This window comes from Crinia signifera, chromosome 11 (genome assembly GCF_055691185.1).
Source record: "Crinia signifera chromosome 11, ASM5569118v1, whole genome shotgun sequence".
NCBI classification, from domain to species: Eukaryota; Metazoa; Chordata; class Amphibia; order Anura; family Myobatrachidae; genus Crinia; species Crinia signifera.
Genome location: NC_139227.1, coordinates 98,646,364 through 98,664,153, shown reverse-complemented (window position 1 = coordinate 98,664,153; position 17,790 = coordinate 98,646,364). Strand labels below are relative to the sequence as shown.

The window sequence follows — 17,790 nt, the reverse complement described above, 5'->3', positions numbered from 1 at the left end:
ATCTCCCTTCACTCTGTCTCCCATTTATCTCTTCGCCAGGCTTAATACATCTGCCCCATTATTTCTCCCTTCCCTAAGGTAGAGGGTTGTTGCGCAGCATCCTGTTTCCAGACAGTAACTTGGGTGTGTGTGACTCATTGGCAGTGGGTGTTTTGAACTGTGCTGCAGCCCCCCCCCCCAACATGTTTGAAAAATGACAGTTGGGAATATATACTTTATCTCTGTCCCCTTTATCTCTCTCCCATGTTTAGTAAATAGGCCCTTATATCTCCATCCTTTATATCTCTATCAGACTCGCCATACACACGCAGATTTATCTGCAGATCTGTCTGGTTGGAACAAAAACATGGTTATGGATGAGAGCAAATGACAGTTGACCATTTGTTTGGAAATGCTGGAAAACTGTCACTCATCCATAGCCATGTTTTTGTTCCAACCAGCCAGATCTGAAGATAAATCTTACTAGTGTATGGGCACCTTTAGAAAATAGACCCCTTGGTTCTGTCACAGCAGAAGAAAGAGACCCACAAGTGCTGCAATCCCATTGTTGCCATTCTGATGATCAGCTGGTGGATCATAACATTGAATCCTTTATATTCCTTCCCCCCCGAGTGTGTCTGATATCTGCTGTTTCCGACCAGTCTTCCAGTCTTTCGTTTGCAGACACCGCGGCCCCCTAACCAGAGACTGTTCTCTAACGAGGTGCATTGGTTAATTATGGAACATGAATTGCAAAGTTCTATAGTAATCTGGTGTAAAGAGCTGAACAAACCAATCAGATGTTGGATTTCAACCTTTCACCGGCAGTAGAAGAATGAGAGCATTACGCTGGTTGGTTGGTGGCGGTTTCACACTGTTAAATGTTATGAGCCCCAATTACTGATGACACAAAGCTTCTGTCTCAGGTGATTAGGTACTTCTTTACTTTCACGGCGCCACTAGAAATCGCGGGCATCGCAGCCATTGAATGCACTAAAAATCGGGTGCGACGCGACCGACACGATGCCCGCGATTTCCCATAGGGAACAATGTTAAATTTCTCAATTGACCCGATTTTTTTTTACCTGTTCATAACCCCACTATCCACTACGCATGGAGTTGATTTCATATAGTGTGGCGAGCGCAGTAATATATCACCCGATATCGCATCCGATATATCGGGCGCTGTGAAACTAAACAATTACCGTTTATTCTTTGCTGCCTTTGGAATTGGACCCGGTGTATACTAGATATAGATGTAATTTAAGACTCTGAGGGGACGTTCCCAGTGACAGCAGTCTGATATAAGGTTCCTTATATCCCCAGGATTTGCAGTTGTCTGCAGATTACAGCAGCTCCGTAATATATTGCGGTGTCGCTGGGTATACACAGTAGGAAGGAAATTCCCCCCAGGCCTTGGGCAAGTAATATGATTACTGGATATGAGGCCGTGCATTGTTTGGACATCCGCTGCCCTGAAGCCATTGCTTAATGCCTTTTGTACCGATCAGATCATTAGATTTATGTGATTGGGACAGAAATTCTATTAATGAAAGGATTTATTTATTCCGCGACTCCAGGAATATTGCACTATATTCAGGTGGCTGAGCCATGGTGAACTGCATGCTTCTCGTGGGGGGGGGATATGGACTTTTGGCGGACACAGAGGTGCTTTAAGACAGGAGAGTGCCATTGCAGGGTCCGCATTGTCCCCCTCCACTCCGGCGGTGCAGAAGACTGTGGCATTTTGCACAGGTCTCCGGTAACATGGAAGCCGTGCTGCTACCTCAATTGCACATGTGTGAATCACCGGAAAGGGGTCGCGGTTGCCATTTTCCCAGTGGTATTTGAAGGTGCACAGCCCATGCTGTACTGATGTAGAGGTGAGTATAATTACATGGGTGTGGGCCCCCCTGGACGCACAGTTTTCACTTTATAGGAACACCACTGTTGGTCGACATGGGCAATAGGATGACAAGCAGAAAGTCAACACAGTACTGATGAAAAGGTTGACATGAGTTTTTCATGATTTTTTTGTGTATTGACCATTTTTCATACTTTACCCTTGATGTGGACTATGATTGGGAACGGTAAAGTGTGCCAGGCACAGTGTCAGCGGAATGAGACACCTTGTCTGACGCACAGCAAGCAAAGCGGTACATTAATTGGGGAGGGGGGTCATTTGCTCAAATCTACATATTTACACCCGTGAAAAACTTATGTGGACATTTTCATGTGTCAACACTTTTCCCGCGTTCACGTTCCCGTGTGCATGTTGACTACGCTCCTTACTTCTGATGGGAATCCCAACTCAAGGTGGTATTTTCCTGAATGGCCGACCTAAGGGAGCAGTGTTTTTGTGAATGGGCCCAGAACATAAAGGGGCTTTTTGTTTGCGGAGAATTGTAGTGGTGGCATTTATCCGGACAGGGTGGAGAGGACATCTTTATCATGGACACAAGCTCTTTGCAAAAGCAACTCACAAAATGCCCCATTTACAAGCGTGCTAATGACTAATTGATATGTGCGCAGTCACTGACGTAATAAGATGGTTAGTGGCCGGGATGAAAGGCTTTGAAGTTCTCACCCTAAAGGATGAATTGAATGTTGTCTCACACCAAAAGATAATCATTATTTGAAAAAAGGATATAATTAAGTGTGACGGTGAATAAACGTGATGTGTCACCTTCTGCTGAATTCATTTCTATTAATAAACAGGTGATTTGTATTTTCAGATGAAATAATTTGAAATAAAGGAGAAGCAGCGATGCTATAGCAAAGACATCCGAGACATACAAAGACATACAATTTAATGTAAAGTTAATTTTACATTATTTTAGGGTGTGATATATATTGGTGATTACATATAATAAATTGCGACCATGATTATTGGACTTTTTACCATTAGGGTGAGAACTGCAACTGAATCTTCCTGACACCTGTTTTTCGGCCGTCCCAGCGAGGTAGATAGGACGCATGCATGGCATCAGGCTGCGTAGGCGCATGTATTCACTATTGAGGAAGAAGCCTTCTCATTCCTCTCCTGAAAAATATGCAAAGTGAAGCCCATCGCTATAAAAAGTCGGCGTTCACTGTCCGGATCTAGCTATGCTTTCCGGGGCTTTATACATATGACCAGATCACAGCCCCTTACTCATCTGAGGGACCGCCATGGGTACCTACTTCGTGCCCTGAGCATATGTACAGGGGATCTCCATTTGATGCAAGCAACCAGGTGTTTTCTTAGAATTTACTGCAAAATCACTTTGATGGGCCCTACAACTACTTAGTTTTCATCCTGCACTATCCTTGCCTTCAACCAGCGTGCCCTCTCTCGCTGCCCAGCTCTGACCCGCTGTGTGCCCTCCCTGCCCTCTGGGTCTCTAACAACTGCTATGTGCTACTGTATATAGACCTCTCACTATGTGGTTGTTTTTTTGCGTGTGTGTGTGTACTTATTGCAACAGACTGAGATTTTAACCCCTTGAGTGCCAAGTGAATTTGTCAAAATAGGTGTGAAAATTGCCAAGCAAACCTTTTTATTGATCATAATGTCTTGTAATGTTACATTATATAGGAAATATAATCTTTTTTTACACAACATTTTTTTATTTGAATTTATATAACAAATGTCAGCGCCGCCGCCATTTTTAGCTAATATTTTGCACATCCCTCACAGATATGTTGGCACTCAAAGGTTTAATATTGTCCACGTTCTGTACCTGTCAGAATTAAGATGCTTTGTGCTACTGAATGGGTGATTTATCTTGGGTTCTGATACTTAAGTGTATGTACATGACTCTGCGCCTTGCTTTGTAACTATAAAGCATTGTTTCCAGCGACGTTCAGATGTGGTGGAGTTGGGCGGAGTGTTTAGGTGCCTCCGCCGTATTAATGTGTGTTGATATTACATTGTGTACAGAGTGACAGTTATAAGTTTAATACAATTTTCAAACCTGCTGAGAAAATATCCCGTTTGGTTAATGTATAGGATTGTCCTGATGCATTAACAGTAATACAGGGAAAGACTCATTCTGTGATAACAACCACCGACAACAGGCTGCTCACTGTGGGGTACTATACCTGTAATACATTACTTAACTGTACTAGGGGTGTTTCGGGGAGGGAATGGGTAAACCGTGTCAGTGATTGTAATGAGGCCCTCTGCATAATTGTGGACCCTTTATGTTCAATTACGAAAGCAGTCCCCATTGCTACAGTATCTGAGGACTGTGAAAATGCAGAATTAGCAGTGTCTGAATTTTGAACCTGCATGTTTGCACATTGTAGAAGGGAGTACGCACTAGACGATATATTAGACATTATGCATAATAGCGGCCATCGGTAACGATATTTTTGCGCATAGTGTCTACGCATTATATTGTTAACAATGCTTGCTTCTGCGTGTTGTTATTGATGTCCTCCATCATCTGAACATGCAGTGTGAGTATATCGCTACCTCGTCACGCCCATCATCATCAGCAAGGGCCGGGGGTCCTGATATCTCACTGGGTACACATTGTCTAATGTGTACCCAGCTTAATACTCTTCTGTAATAAGACACATTTGGGCAGATGTATTAAGCATTGAGTAGAGATAGAGTGAAAGGAAATAAAGCAACAGCTAATCAGCTGTGTTTGAAATATGACAGTTGGCAGTTGATTGGCTGGTGCTTTATCTCCTTTCACTCTGTCTCCCGTTTATCTCTTCGCCAGGCTTAATACATCTGCCCCATTATTTCTCCCTTCCCTAAGGTAGAGGGTTGTTGTGCAGCATGCTGGTTCCAGATTGTGTGTGACTCATTGGCAATAAGTGTTTTGAACTGTGCTGCAGCCCCCCCAACCCTCCCCCCCCCTCCCCCCCCCCCCCCTGAGCCGCCACTGCATCTCAACTGTCATTAAACAAAACCTGCAATATGGCAGGTAGAGACTGGCTGATTGGCTGGTACTTTGGGATCTATGTATTAAACCTTTGAGAGAGACGGTGGATAGCGATGAAATAGTAGCCACTCAACCTCCAACTGTCATGTTACAAGCTATGTTTGAAAAATGACAGTTGGGAACAGATTGGGTGATACTTTATCTCTCCCCTGTTTAGTAAATAGGCCCTTATATCGCCATCCTTTATATCTCTTAGAAAATAGTCCCCTTGGTTACAGCAGAAGAAAGAGCCCCACAAGTGCTGCAATCCCATTGTTGCCATTCTGATGATCAGCTGGTGGATCATAACATTGAATCCTTTATATTCCTTCCCCCCCCCCCCCCCCCCCCCCGAGTGTGTCTGATTTCTGCTGTTTCCGACCAGTCTTTCGTTTGTTTGCAGACACCGCGGCCCCCTAACCAGAGACTGTTCTCTAACGAGGCGCATTGGTTAATTATGGAACATGAATTGCAATTTCCATGAGTAACTATTAAAGTTCTATAGTAAGCTGGTGTAAAGAGCTGAACCCAATATCAACTAATCGGTACTTATTTCCTAGCACGGCGCCCGTCGGGTTGATTGCATGCCTTAAGTTAAAGGTACTTAAGGCATGCGATCGATGCGATGGACCCGATTTTTTTGTCAATCACCAGTGTATTTGCCGGTGAAAGACAAAATCGCGTTGATCGGGTCCATCGCGGCCCATTATAATGGGCCGCGATGCGATCAATGCGATTTTCCCATAGAGAATAATGTTAAATTATTCTTAAAGTTAAAATCGGGTTGATCAACCCGATTTTACATAGGGAACAATGGGAAATGGGCCAATTTCTCATTGTATATGGTTACAAAGTATGGTTAATGCCCCCCCATTGTTAACGCCACCCCACTATTGACGCCAACCCGAAGCGTGGCGAGGTATGTGCGTCCCCTTGCGGGGCTCGCCGCGCTTCGGGCTCGGGGGCTCGCTGCGCTCGCCACACTATATAAAATCAACTCCACACCAACGTGGATAGTGGGGATCTGAAAAGGTCGGAGGACGCGTACCGCTGCCCCTCGCGGACTCGCTGCGCTCACCACGCTTCGGGTTGGCGTCAATAGTGGGGTGGCGTTAACAATGGAGGGCCATTTCAACCATCAGGGGGGGGGGGGGGGGGGTTGCTATTAAAAAAAAGGGTTTTGGGGCTTTTTACATTGAAATCAATGTAAAATCGGGTCTCAGGGACCATTTTACATTGATTCCAATGTAAAAATCGGGTCGGTCGCATCGCATGCGATTTCGTTGGCATGCGATGCGATCGACGCGATTTTTCCGACCCGATCAATACAATCAAAATCGAGGGCGCCGTGCTAGGAAATAAGTACCAACCAATCAGATGTTGGATTTTATCCTTTCACTGGCAGTAGAAGAACGAGAGCATTACGCTGGTTGGTTGGTGGCGGTTTCACACTGTTGAATGTTATGAGCCCCAATTACTGATGACAAAGCTTCTGTCTCCGGTGATTACAATCCCAGCTTCTTCTGATGTGTGCTTATTTCTTGTGCTGCTGTGGGATCAGCTCCTGTTTGCTGTCAGGTCTGACCAATTACCGGATGAGTCACATATTCTGTATCCGTATGACGACGGCTTAAAGACAGGCTAAACAGGAGCACAGCCACTGCGTTGTAGGCGTTCTACCTTGGCGTTAAAACAAGAGATTGGTTACATCTGTGATAAAGGGATTGAGTATCCCTTTTCCGAAATGCCCCCTGGTGGTGCTCCGATGTTCCCCCTACATCCTCGGTGTCTGCAGCAGCCTTCAGGATCCTCTTCAGCGGTCCCAGGGGTGCATTGCGCAAGTTTGCAGGTGCACCGGTGACATCACCGGCGCACTCGCGCAGTGCACCCCTGGCACCAGAGATGCCGCTGAAGAGGATCCTGAAGCCCGCCGTGGATGCCGGGGAATGTGGTAAGTATATAAAAAGGGGCAAATATTCTATTTTTGGAATATTTTGGTTTTTGGATATATGGATACTGGATACTCAACGTGTATATAGATCTATATGTTTGTGATCGGGTGGCGTGGCGGGAGGTAAGCCCATCTGCCCCTGAGGGGGTGACAATCATTGTTATTTAGAGGTGCCAAAATTAAATAAAATCTTCGACACCCCCAACCTAAACACATTTTGGTGCCTATTAGGGTTGCCAATCCCGGAGCATTTTTTCAATCCCGGAATTCGGGATTGAAAAATGCCCAATCCCGGGATTGAAATCCCGGCGTTTTAGGGGCCAAATTCCGGGATCCTCCCGATCCCGGGATTGGCCACCCTAGTGCCTATGGTCTATGGTTAGAGGTCGTATGTCTCCTATCTCAAGGAATTATAGGTCAAATCTGAGTTTTTCTAAAAGTACAATTCCCAAAACCGAAGAGTGGAGATAACAACCAATCAGATAACGGCAATCATTTTCTCACCTGGACTGTATAAATGATAGGAAGATTATGGTTGGCAGCGCTCCCACCTGTCCTAAATCTGCCCCTAAGGATCAATTTGATTTCATAAGTAGATCTCACAGGGACCACAGCTAATCAAGGCGGAGATGCACCAAACTTTCTAAGGAGAACATATGATGTTGCCTATGGCAACCTATCAACTTGTAGCTGTCATTTTATAGAATGTACTTCATACATGATAGAAGCTTTGTAGGTTGCTAAGGGTGACACCTCACTTGTTCTCTTTAGAAGGTTTGATTCCCAAAGCATACCTCTCCCCCAAGTAGCTATTAAGCGTGTGTCTTGGTTACCAGATCCTTTGCCAGGTGGGTGTATATGTATGAGGGGTGCAGGACGTATGGCCTATCCTGCACCCAGAGACTATACCGACCTTCCCACTGAGTGCCGCAGAAATCACAGCCAAAGCGCAATATGGAAATCTCCGGTTAAATCTGATGGCAGTGCCCCCAGTAACTCCCCTAGAGGCTACAATGCAGCAGGTGCGCCAGTGCACAAGGCAAAAAAAGGAACTGGCACCAGGCTACAGGCTGTGGGCATTAGCATGCCAGTAAGCTGCTGGGAGTGGAAGGCGTTATTGCATTCTGCAGGTCCGCAGGAGTGCGCAGCGCTGCGCAGAGCTCCTCGGTTTATGGAACATGACCTAGTTTTGAGAAGCGGACTCTCGTTACATTTCTCTGTTAGCTTTCATAGCAGGTATTTTTTTCCCCACTAGACAAAGCAGGTATCAGCCTAGGGGCGCTAGTTGTTATGGAGCAATGAGCCATAGCTGTCATACATGATTGTGATGTGAATTCCTACTAATTAATGGCATATCTGTGTACGTTGCTGACAATAATAACTCTCATCTACCCTCTGGGAAGAGCTGATGTAAAGAGGTGGGTGGTTCGGGGCTGCGCTTTGTTAAGTAATACCACATTCTCATTGCCGCCCCTGCAAAAACCCGGGTTTATGTTGCTGGGTTTTTGACGGGGCACAGAGCATCTCAGCTCTACAGACCCCATTCATACTGCACCTTAGACCCGGGAAATTCCCATGTTTGCCCCATTCACACTGCTTCCCCTGGTCTGCCTGCCAACAAGTGTGTGGAATCTTAGAGCAGCTTTGATTGGCTGTTGAAAAAATATCTTTGATTGGCTATTGAAAAAAGCAGCTTTGAGCAATGCAATGAGCTTGCTTTTTTGCATCTTGTGAGAAAAACCGGGTCTAGCCTGTTCACACTGCCACACACCCAGGTATTACCCAGGAAACCCCCTGTGTAATTCCCGGGGCATTACACCCAGGAATTTCACTAACACCCGTTCACACTGATACAGGGCACAGGAAATTACTGCTTGCCCTGCCAAAAACCCAGGTTTTTGCGGCAGTGAGAACAGGGTATAATATCCCTCTTGTTCAGCAAAAATCAAGATAGATGATTGTTAAAACGATTGATTTGTGCAGCGGCCCTGAGCTTATACTGTATTATCTTATACATGTAATGTGACGCATTCAGGATTGTGCGTGTGAGGAAAAGAACATTTCTTGGCTTCATCAAATGTGCCAAATGTATTTCTGCAATTCTGACGTAGGTTGACCCTTTAACACAGAGAATGGACACGAGGTAAGCCAGCTTGCCCTGGCAAATTACCGGGTCCACTGCTCGCCCCGCATTCTCATCTCCTGTGTGGAAGAGGGTCCTAGGATCCATGTTCCAAAAGTAGGGGTCCAGTCTGAAAATGGTATTAGTAATATACACAGCATAGGGGTGTGTCACCAACTCCATCTGGTTCTAGACTCTGATGTAGCACAATCTATGTGGATCAGGTCAGTGAAGGCCGCTCTGTAGTCCCCCAGTTGATAACTATGGATGATAAAAGTGACGATGGAACAGTCTGCAGTCACCGCTGTGGTACGGAATGTGTAGCAGAGACAATGGGAAGCAGCTATTCTAAGGGGCTGTACTTCATATCCTGACAGTTCTCAGCTGTAATTAGTCTTCAGATGTTATACAATGAGGGTTAATGCTGCCCCCTGCTGGTCTGTAGAGCGTTATCCAACCTCACAGATCCTCATGGCCACTGATATGGTGGGTATGCAGTCAGCGGATAGACAATGTCTAGGGCTAATGGTCGACGGTGACTAGATCGACACTGCCAAAATGGCAACACAAGCTTATGGTGACATAGGCAAGGTCGACATGTTTTTTTTTTTTTTTTTAAAGGTGGATTTTCATACTTTACTATCCACGTGGGCAATATTACAGTGTGCCTGAAGTATGGCGAGCGCAGCAGTATATATATACCATTGAGTCCATCAAACAGATTCAAATGCATCCAAAGAATGGGAATACTTAACAGACATGGTCCTCCCCCACAGATAGGTCATTGCACGACGCCCGTTTCGGTGCTAGTGTGCACTTTAATCATGTGCTATTGACCTGAGATACAGCACGGTAATTTATACCCAACAAGGATTATTGTGATAGGCTAAGAGATAAGCACACCCACGTGTGTACGGCGGCAAAAAACACAGAAGTCGGAAAAAAAACGAAACCGGAAGTGCCGTGACGCACATCCGGTGGCGGCGTCATGACGTGATCTCGCCGGAAGCCACGGCCCGCATCAGGCGATGCTGGGTCACGTGAGGCTCCGGCATGGAACAATCACCATGGCAACCGCTGATGTAAACAGAAAAACCGGACACACATCTAAGGAGGGGGAATCGGGCTGCTATTTAGGAAAATTCAAAAACCAAGAGGCGCCACGAAAACACCATATGTATACATAGTGGGGTGGATATCTAAATCAGCCACATACACAAATCCCCGCGGAGTATAAAACACACACTATAGACAACACACAAAATGACAGAAATTTACATGAAAAAATACATACACAAAAAAATGCATAAAAGATATATAGAAAGGTAATCAGATCAAATCTATAAACAAAAGATGCAAAAGAGAGCCGTACCGACCACCATCACTAGAGGAAGCAATTTAATGATAATTCTTCATTTAAGCCATGTGGGGCTACAGATTGAAGCCTATGAATCCACATACACTCCCTCCTGAAGAAGGAGCTTGTCCCTATCTCCGCCCCGTCTCAGGTGGGAGATCTATGGGCATGAAGTCCCGTAAGGTGTGCTTTTTAAAAAAACAAAATGCCTAGCAACAGGCGGAGTGTTGCTATCAATGCTATATAGAGCCTTTTTAAGAGACGACCTATGTTGGTTTATACGTTCTTTCAAAAGACAAATGGTCTTCCCCACATAAACCATTTTACATGGGCACATAATGACGTATATGACGTAGCGAGTTTCACATGTAAGATGGAAATGTATATAATATTTTCTACCATGTGCAGGATCTGTGAAGGTATCTCCAGAACGGATAAACTGGCAATTAACACATCCGTGGCATTTTGTAACTCCTGGTTTTGTTACCAGCCAGGTTTGATTCTTATTTGTCCCGATATCAGGTTTTGCCACAATATTCTTGATGTTGTTACTCCTTTTGTAACAAAAAAGGGGTGTATTGGAGCAAGCCAAGCCAATCCATTCGTCACTCTGCACTATATGCCAATGTTTCAAGACCGTCTTGCGGATGTGTTTCGAAGCGATCCAAAAAGTGCTCGAAAAAATAAGTCTCTCTCCTTGTGCATCCTTGGTCCTTTTGGCAAGGGATTGCTCCCTGATTATATATATATATATATATATATATATACACACTCCAAACCTGCCGGCACTCAATTCAAACATGCAGCAGGGCCCAAATGTAATCAATACACCAAACCTTAAAAAATGATGGCACTCCAGAGGCAAAGAGAATAGTTTCAGCACATAAAAGAGTGTATTTAAGGATCAAGCTTTTGGGGTTTGACCCCTTCCTCAGGACACAATACTACAGCAAAGACTCTCAGTGGATACATAGATACCTGTCCCAGAGGAGGAGGGACACCTTGGGATGGATATACATCCATGTCTATATACGATTACATAGACACCAAAAAATCCTGGTAACTCATGTTAACCTCTGTGTGTCTGTCTCACCTCCCGCTCTGTCTGTGAGTTGTGGGTATTGGCGAGCCGGCCGATCATTATCTAATGAACCAGCGTTTAACGAGGTTCCGCTTGTTATAACAGATGTATTCTTGTTGGCTGACACAATGATTCCAGCCATTACTCTATGAGATGTTACAGGAAATGTGTAGTTACACAAGATGATTTGTCTGTTCATGGCCATACATAGGGACTGATTCAGGGTTGTGCGCTACTGCTGCCGCAAAGGCGTTTCGCTGTACATCATACAGTAACTGTTAGATCAGGCTAGTATCAGATTACATTTCGATTTCTCTATAAATATTTGAAGGATGCCTACTTTCTATTATGGTGCTTATTTACAGTTTGTTGCAGTTCCGCTGTTTCCCTCCTCTTCCCCATTATAGCCCTACTCAGAGCTCCCCTGTCTGTCTGGCTGAGGAGTAATGATCCTCCAATAGAATAACTTGGGGGCGTGGCATCATGGGACTCAGGGAGACACAAACCTCCAGTTACCCATAGCAACTGATCGCCTATGCTTCTGCAGAATTTTCTGGATAAATGCTAGATTAAAGCTGGTTGGTTGCTATAAGCAACCTCCCTACTCTTAAAGAGGCTTGATACATCTCCCCCTGAGCACGTACAATAGTAATGTATTATACATCGGTTCCCTGATGGGTCTGTCTCATTCTCTTCTCCTTTGTGTTACAGAGGGACAACTGTTACCTGGGAATAACGTCACCACAGAATGCAACATCCCCGGGAGTTTCATGTGCAGCAACGGGCGGTGTATCCCGGGCGGCTGGCAGTGTGACGGGTTACCTGACTGCTTCGATGAGAGCGATGAAAAAGAATGCCGTAAGTCCCAGCGCCTGTGGTTCCTTGTTCTATGTTAGCTAGTTGCAGGGGTGGAGTGTCTCGACGCCCTAGTCAAAACCCTTGCTTACAGCTCCCACCACCCGCACCCCAGTACCCATTTTTCAGATCCTCTGGGGAACATGTGGAGGTGGCGGCTTAGAAGTAAAATATCTGCCGCTTGCTTCATTTAGTGATGGTCAGACTCAGGGGCGCCCCAGGCAGCTTCCTATGGTAGAACCAGCCTTGCCTGGTAGTAAAATGGTTCCTTCCCTGCCGGTACAATACGAAATCACATTGCTGGTAGTGCACTCAGATATGTGCTTCCTGCAGAAGTATACTATAGGTATACCAACACAACTGCGCACAGGACCCCTTGTGTTAAACTGCATTTAGAGCCTGTATCGCAAAAGCAAAATCTCTCTCTAATGGGCAAAACTATGCTGCACTGCAGGTGGGGCAGATGTAACAGGTGCAGAGAGAGTTACATTTGGGGGAGTTATTTTGGTTCTGTGCAGGGTAAATACTGGCTGCTTTATTCTTACATCTTGCCATTTAGATTCATTTTGAACATGCCCCACCCAAATCTAACACTCTCTGCACCTGTTAGATCTGCCCCACCTGCAGTGCAGCATGGTTTTTACCCATTAGAGAAGGATTTTGCTTTTGCAATCCATGCTGAATCAGACCCTTGGAGCCACCTTCAGACACACAAATTGCATTTGCTTTATGCTTTAGCACTAAGCTGTTGTCATTTGCTTCTGCTGCAGTAGGTGGAGCCAGTTAGCTCCTGCCGCAGTAGGAGGGGCCAGATAGCAACATCTGCCCCAAGGCAGGGCAATAGGAAGTCAGGTGATGTGCTGTTGAATGAGAGCATTCTATAAAACATCATTTTTTTTTTATGAATCATTTTTCCGTGTTCATTGGAGGTATAAGCGCCCATATATACTGCAATGTGAGGCAGTCCTGCATGGTATTGGCTGTCATGTGCTGTGAGTATGGATCAGTCTGACAGGGATGCGATCGGTGGGGTCACCTAGCACATGGTCTGTCGGGCGAGCTCCAGTAACGTAAGACCCGTATCCTGTTACTCTGTTACCTAATTCCAAGGACTAGAAGAAAGAGTTCCCCTGTGGAGTAATCCGGTCCTGGGTCACTGAGTGACGTCCTCTGTCTGAGACAGAAACTTTTATACAGAGACTGTTTGTTTTCTAGCTAGAAAGTAGGGATTATGTTACATAGTCATAAATAGTCACATTGTATCAGGGCACACTAACCCTAAGGACTGAATGGGCGTTCTGGGTACTCCTATATCTTCACACGGAACGGTCCGGTCATCCTTAACGGAGAATTAAATGGCAACAAACTTAATATTGTAACTGAAGTACTGTGTATTGTTCATTCCTCCAAGTTACTAATGTGTTCCTATCTGCACAGGGGAAGGAGATGATAAAAGAAATTCCTGTGTGTGTGTGTGTGTCTATATACTAGATGATTCATCTCGCCCTACGGGCGCTCTTCACACCGTCGTAAGGGGCTGCGCCCCCTTAATTTGTGAACATTTGTATATGAGAAAGATGGTTAGAATTGTATGAAAGATGCCTGTATTGCAACTTGAGTTATAGGTGAAATGTGGTAAATAGAGAGCATATGATTTGGAAAGGGGTGTGTATTGTTTTGTTTAATTAAAAAGCGGTTACAGAGTTAGATCTACATTGATAGTGTGGAGGGTACAGTGACATTTGTGGGTGTGTGTGTGTGTGGGGGGGGTGTGCGTGTGTGTGCGTGCGTGTTTAAGTGTGTGTGTGCAATAGTATAGTAGGGTGTTTTTGAGTCAGCGGCTCCCCACTGGCGGAGGTCACGACACAGGAAAACAGGAGGCTGGGTAGTGATAGGGGTGTGTGGGCAAAAGGGGAACTAAAGAGGAGGGTGGGGGACACTGTGCAGCTTCTTCCAGTGGGTGAGGGTCCAGCGTGGCAGCACAGGAGTACAGGACGGTGACCCTGAGTCAGTGTCTCCTCCTACTGGGTGGGAGTTAGGGTGCATGAGAGCAGGAGGCTGGGTGGTAAAGCATGATGGGGATGTGGGCAACGCAGGGTGAGCGGGTCCCTACTGGCAGAAGTTACGGGGCAATAGAACAGGAGGCAGGGCAGTGATAGAGCTGTGTGGGCATGAGGGGTAGTAGTAAAGGTTTTTGCCTGTTGCAGAGGGATGGGCATTGGTGCAGACGCCATCAATGGTTCGCATTGATGGCGATTTTGCATCCTGCCACCGATAGTAGTAAAATATTACTTGGATAACCATTGATTGTTGTAGCTATCGATGGTCATCCATTATATCTGACTGAATAGGCCGTGGGACAATCAGAATTTGGTGGCGAGACTGTCGGGTGTTGGGGGGCGGAGCTATGCTCCGTGTCCCGGCACCATAAAAAAAATTAGAAACTTGATCGGTTCTCCTTTGCCATCGATGTAGGGAAACCATCTGGTCCTCCCACATCGATGGCAAAAGTATTCAACATCGTCCATAAACCATCGATGATTTGAAGTCATTGATGGTCGATGGGCATTCCTAGAACTGGAGGAGGGTGGGGGACAGTATGCAGCTCCCGGCAGTGGGTGAGCGTCTCCTCACACTGGGAGGGAGTAAGGGGGTGCATGAGAGCAGGAGGCTGTATAATAGTGGTATGTGTGCAAGACATTGTTAAAAGTTGTGGCGCTGGTGCAGAGGACCGTGGGGACACTTCTGGCAGTGGGGGAACCTGCAGCCAGGGCCGGATTTCCCACCTAGGGGCGGCACCTGCTTGTGGTGGTACAGGATCCCCCATTCTAATGGTGGTACGTGAAATGCGGGGTCGCGGTAGTCTGCTGGGGGTTGGAATTGCCGGAAGGGGGACAGGGGGTCTGAAAATTGCAGGAGGGGGGTGCGGGGGTCCGCAAATCGCGGGAGGGGGGTGGTCTGCAAATTGCAGGAGGGGGGGTCAGTGAATCGGGAAGGGGGTTGCGGGCAGTGTTCCCTCTAAGCTGTGCGCTCGTGCGCGCGCACACAACTCGACGAGTGTGCGCACAGACATGACAACAGAGCGCACAAAGCAGCAGTGGTCCCTTTTTGCAGTTGTGCACTCAATTAATGTGTGTTTCACCCATTAACTACATCATGTGCTGTGTTTTGAATGTTTAAATGTTTAATATAATTTTGAAGTAAAGTTAACACAAATGCTGAACATCATTTTCCAGTTATATATAAGGGACGCACAAAAATAAAAATTTCCTTCAAAAGTTGCACAGCCAAAATCTTTTGCTGCACACAGCCTTCGTAAAATTAGAGGGAACATTGGTTGCGGGGGTCCATTAATCGCGGGAGGGGGCACGAGGGTGCCGTGAATCGCGGGGGGGTGAATTGTGGGAGGGGCGCAGGGGGTGCCATGATTCACGGGAGGGGGCGCAGGAGAGGGGGGGCTAGAATCGGGGGAGGGGGGGCGCAGGGGTACGCGAATCGAGGGAGAGGCCGGGCGGTCCGCAAATTGCGGGAGGGGGGGTCAGTGAATCGGGAAGGGGGTTGCGGGGGTCCGTGAATCGCGGGAGGGGGCACGAGGGTGCCGTGAATCGCGGGGGGGGGGGGTGAATTGTGGGAGGGGCGCAGGGGGTGCCATGGGGCGCAGGAGGGGGGGGGCTAGAATCGGGGGAGGGGGGGCGCAGGGGTACGCGAATCGAGGGAGAGGGGTACGTGAAATGCGGGGTCGCGGTAGTCTACTGGGGGTTGGAATTGCCGGAAGGGGGACAGGGGGTCTGCAAATTGCAGGAGGGGGGTGCGGGGGTCCGCAAATCGCGGGAGGGGGGTGGTCTGCAAATTGCGGGAGGGGGGGTCAGTGAATCGGGAAGGGGGTTGCGGGGGTCCATGAATCGCGGGAGGGGGCACGAGGGTGCCGTGAATCGCGGGGGGGTGAATTGTGGGAGGGGCGCAGGGGGTGCCATGATTCGCGGGAGGGGGCGCAGGAGAGGGGGGGCTAGAATCGGGGGAGGGGGGGCGCAGGGGTACGCGAATCGAGGGAGAGGCCGGGCGGTCCGCAAATTGCGGGAGGGGGGGTCAGTGAATCGGGAAGGGGGTTGCGGGGGTCCGTGAATCGCGGGAGGGGGCACGAGGGTGCCGTGAATCGCGGGGGGGGGGGGTGAATTGTGGGAGGGGCGCAGGGGGTGCCATGATTCGCGGGAGGGGGGCGCAGGAGGGGGGGGGCTAGAATCGGGGGAGGGGGGTGCAGGGGTACGCGAATCGAGGGAGAGGCCGGCGGTCCGCAAATTGCGGGAGGGGGGCTCGGGCGTGAATCGCGGGAGGGGGGGGTCCCCGAATAGTGGGAGGGGGTGGGGGTCCACAAATCGTGGGAGGGGGGCGCGAATCGTGGGAGGGGGTTTGCAGGGGGGGGCGTGAATCGCGGGGGTCCTTGAATAGCGGGAGGGGGTGGGGGTCCGCAAATTGTGGGAGGGGGGCGTCGCGAATCACGGGTGGGGGGGTCGCGTGGGGTGCAGCGAATCGCGAGAGAGGGGGTCGTGGGGGGTGCAGTGAATCTCGGGGGGGGGGGCGGGAGGGGGGACAAGTCGGCCTAATGTATGGGGGCCTTAAGCAACAACCCTTGAATTATACGGCACACTTGGCTCACCCCTGGACTGATACAGCACAAAAATGTTTTTTTTTTCAGAGAGCACCTTAGATGTCTCCCACAGTAGTCCCATATAACATCCCCCCTTAGTAGTAGCCTTAGTAATGCCCCCTCAGTAGTTCCCCCTTAGTAGATGTACCTTTAGATTCCCAATGTATTTTTGTCCCCCTTGAGCGGCCCCCATTAATTTATGCAGCCTCTATTTGTTCCCCCATTAGATCCCCCCCCCCCATAGTGTTATTTTGTCCCCCCTTGCCGAATGAAGATGGCGCCGGAGCCGGGACTTTTATAGAGATCCGGTCTCGCGACAATCCGACGCGGGATGATGACGTTTGGCCTCTGAAACATGGCGGGACCTGGCAAACTCCTCGGACCGGCCTCTGATTAGGTAAGTTTGGGGGGGTTGTCTTTTGCTGCACACAGCCTTCGTAAAATTAGAGGGAACATTGGTTGCGGGGGTCCATGAATCGCGGGAGGGGGCACGAGGGTGCCGTGAATCGCGGGGGGGTGAATTGTGGGAGGGGCGCAGGGGGTGCCATGATTCACGGGAGGGGGCGCAGGAGAGGGGGGGCTAGAATCGGGGGAGGGGGGGCGCAGGGGTACGCGAATCGAGGGAGAGGCCGGGCGGTCCGCAAATTGCGGGAGGGGGGGTCAGTGAATCGGGAAGGGGGTTGCGGGGGTCCGTGAATCGCGGGAGGGGGCACGAGGGTGCCGTGAATCGCGGGGGGGGGGGTGAATTGTGGGAGGGGCGCAGGGGGTGCCATGGGGCGCAGGAGGGGGGGGGCTAGAATCGGGGGAGGGGGGGCGCAGGGGTACGCGAATCGAGGGAGAGGGGTACGTGAAATGCGGGGTCGCGGTAGTCTACTGGGGGT

General features: G+C 48.3%; 1 protein-coding gene across 1 annotated transcript in view; it reads left to right on the top strand.

Annotated features, from left to right (window-relative positions):
• LDLRAD3 (low density lipoprotein receptor class A domain containing 3) overlaps window positions 1–17,790 on the top strand; it is a 116,640-nt gene that overhangs the window by 26,090 nt on the left and 72,760 nt on the right. The window contains exon 2 of the mRNA XM_083163863.1: window positions 12,121–12,267. Coding sequence (XP_083019989.1) covers window positions 12,121–12,267 — 147 coding nt within the window. The remainder of the gene's footprint in view (window positions 1–12,120; window positions 12,268–17,790) is intronic.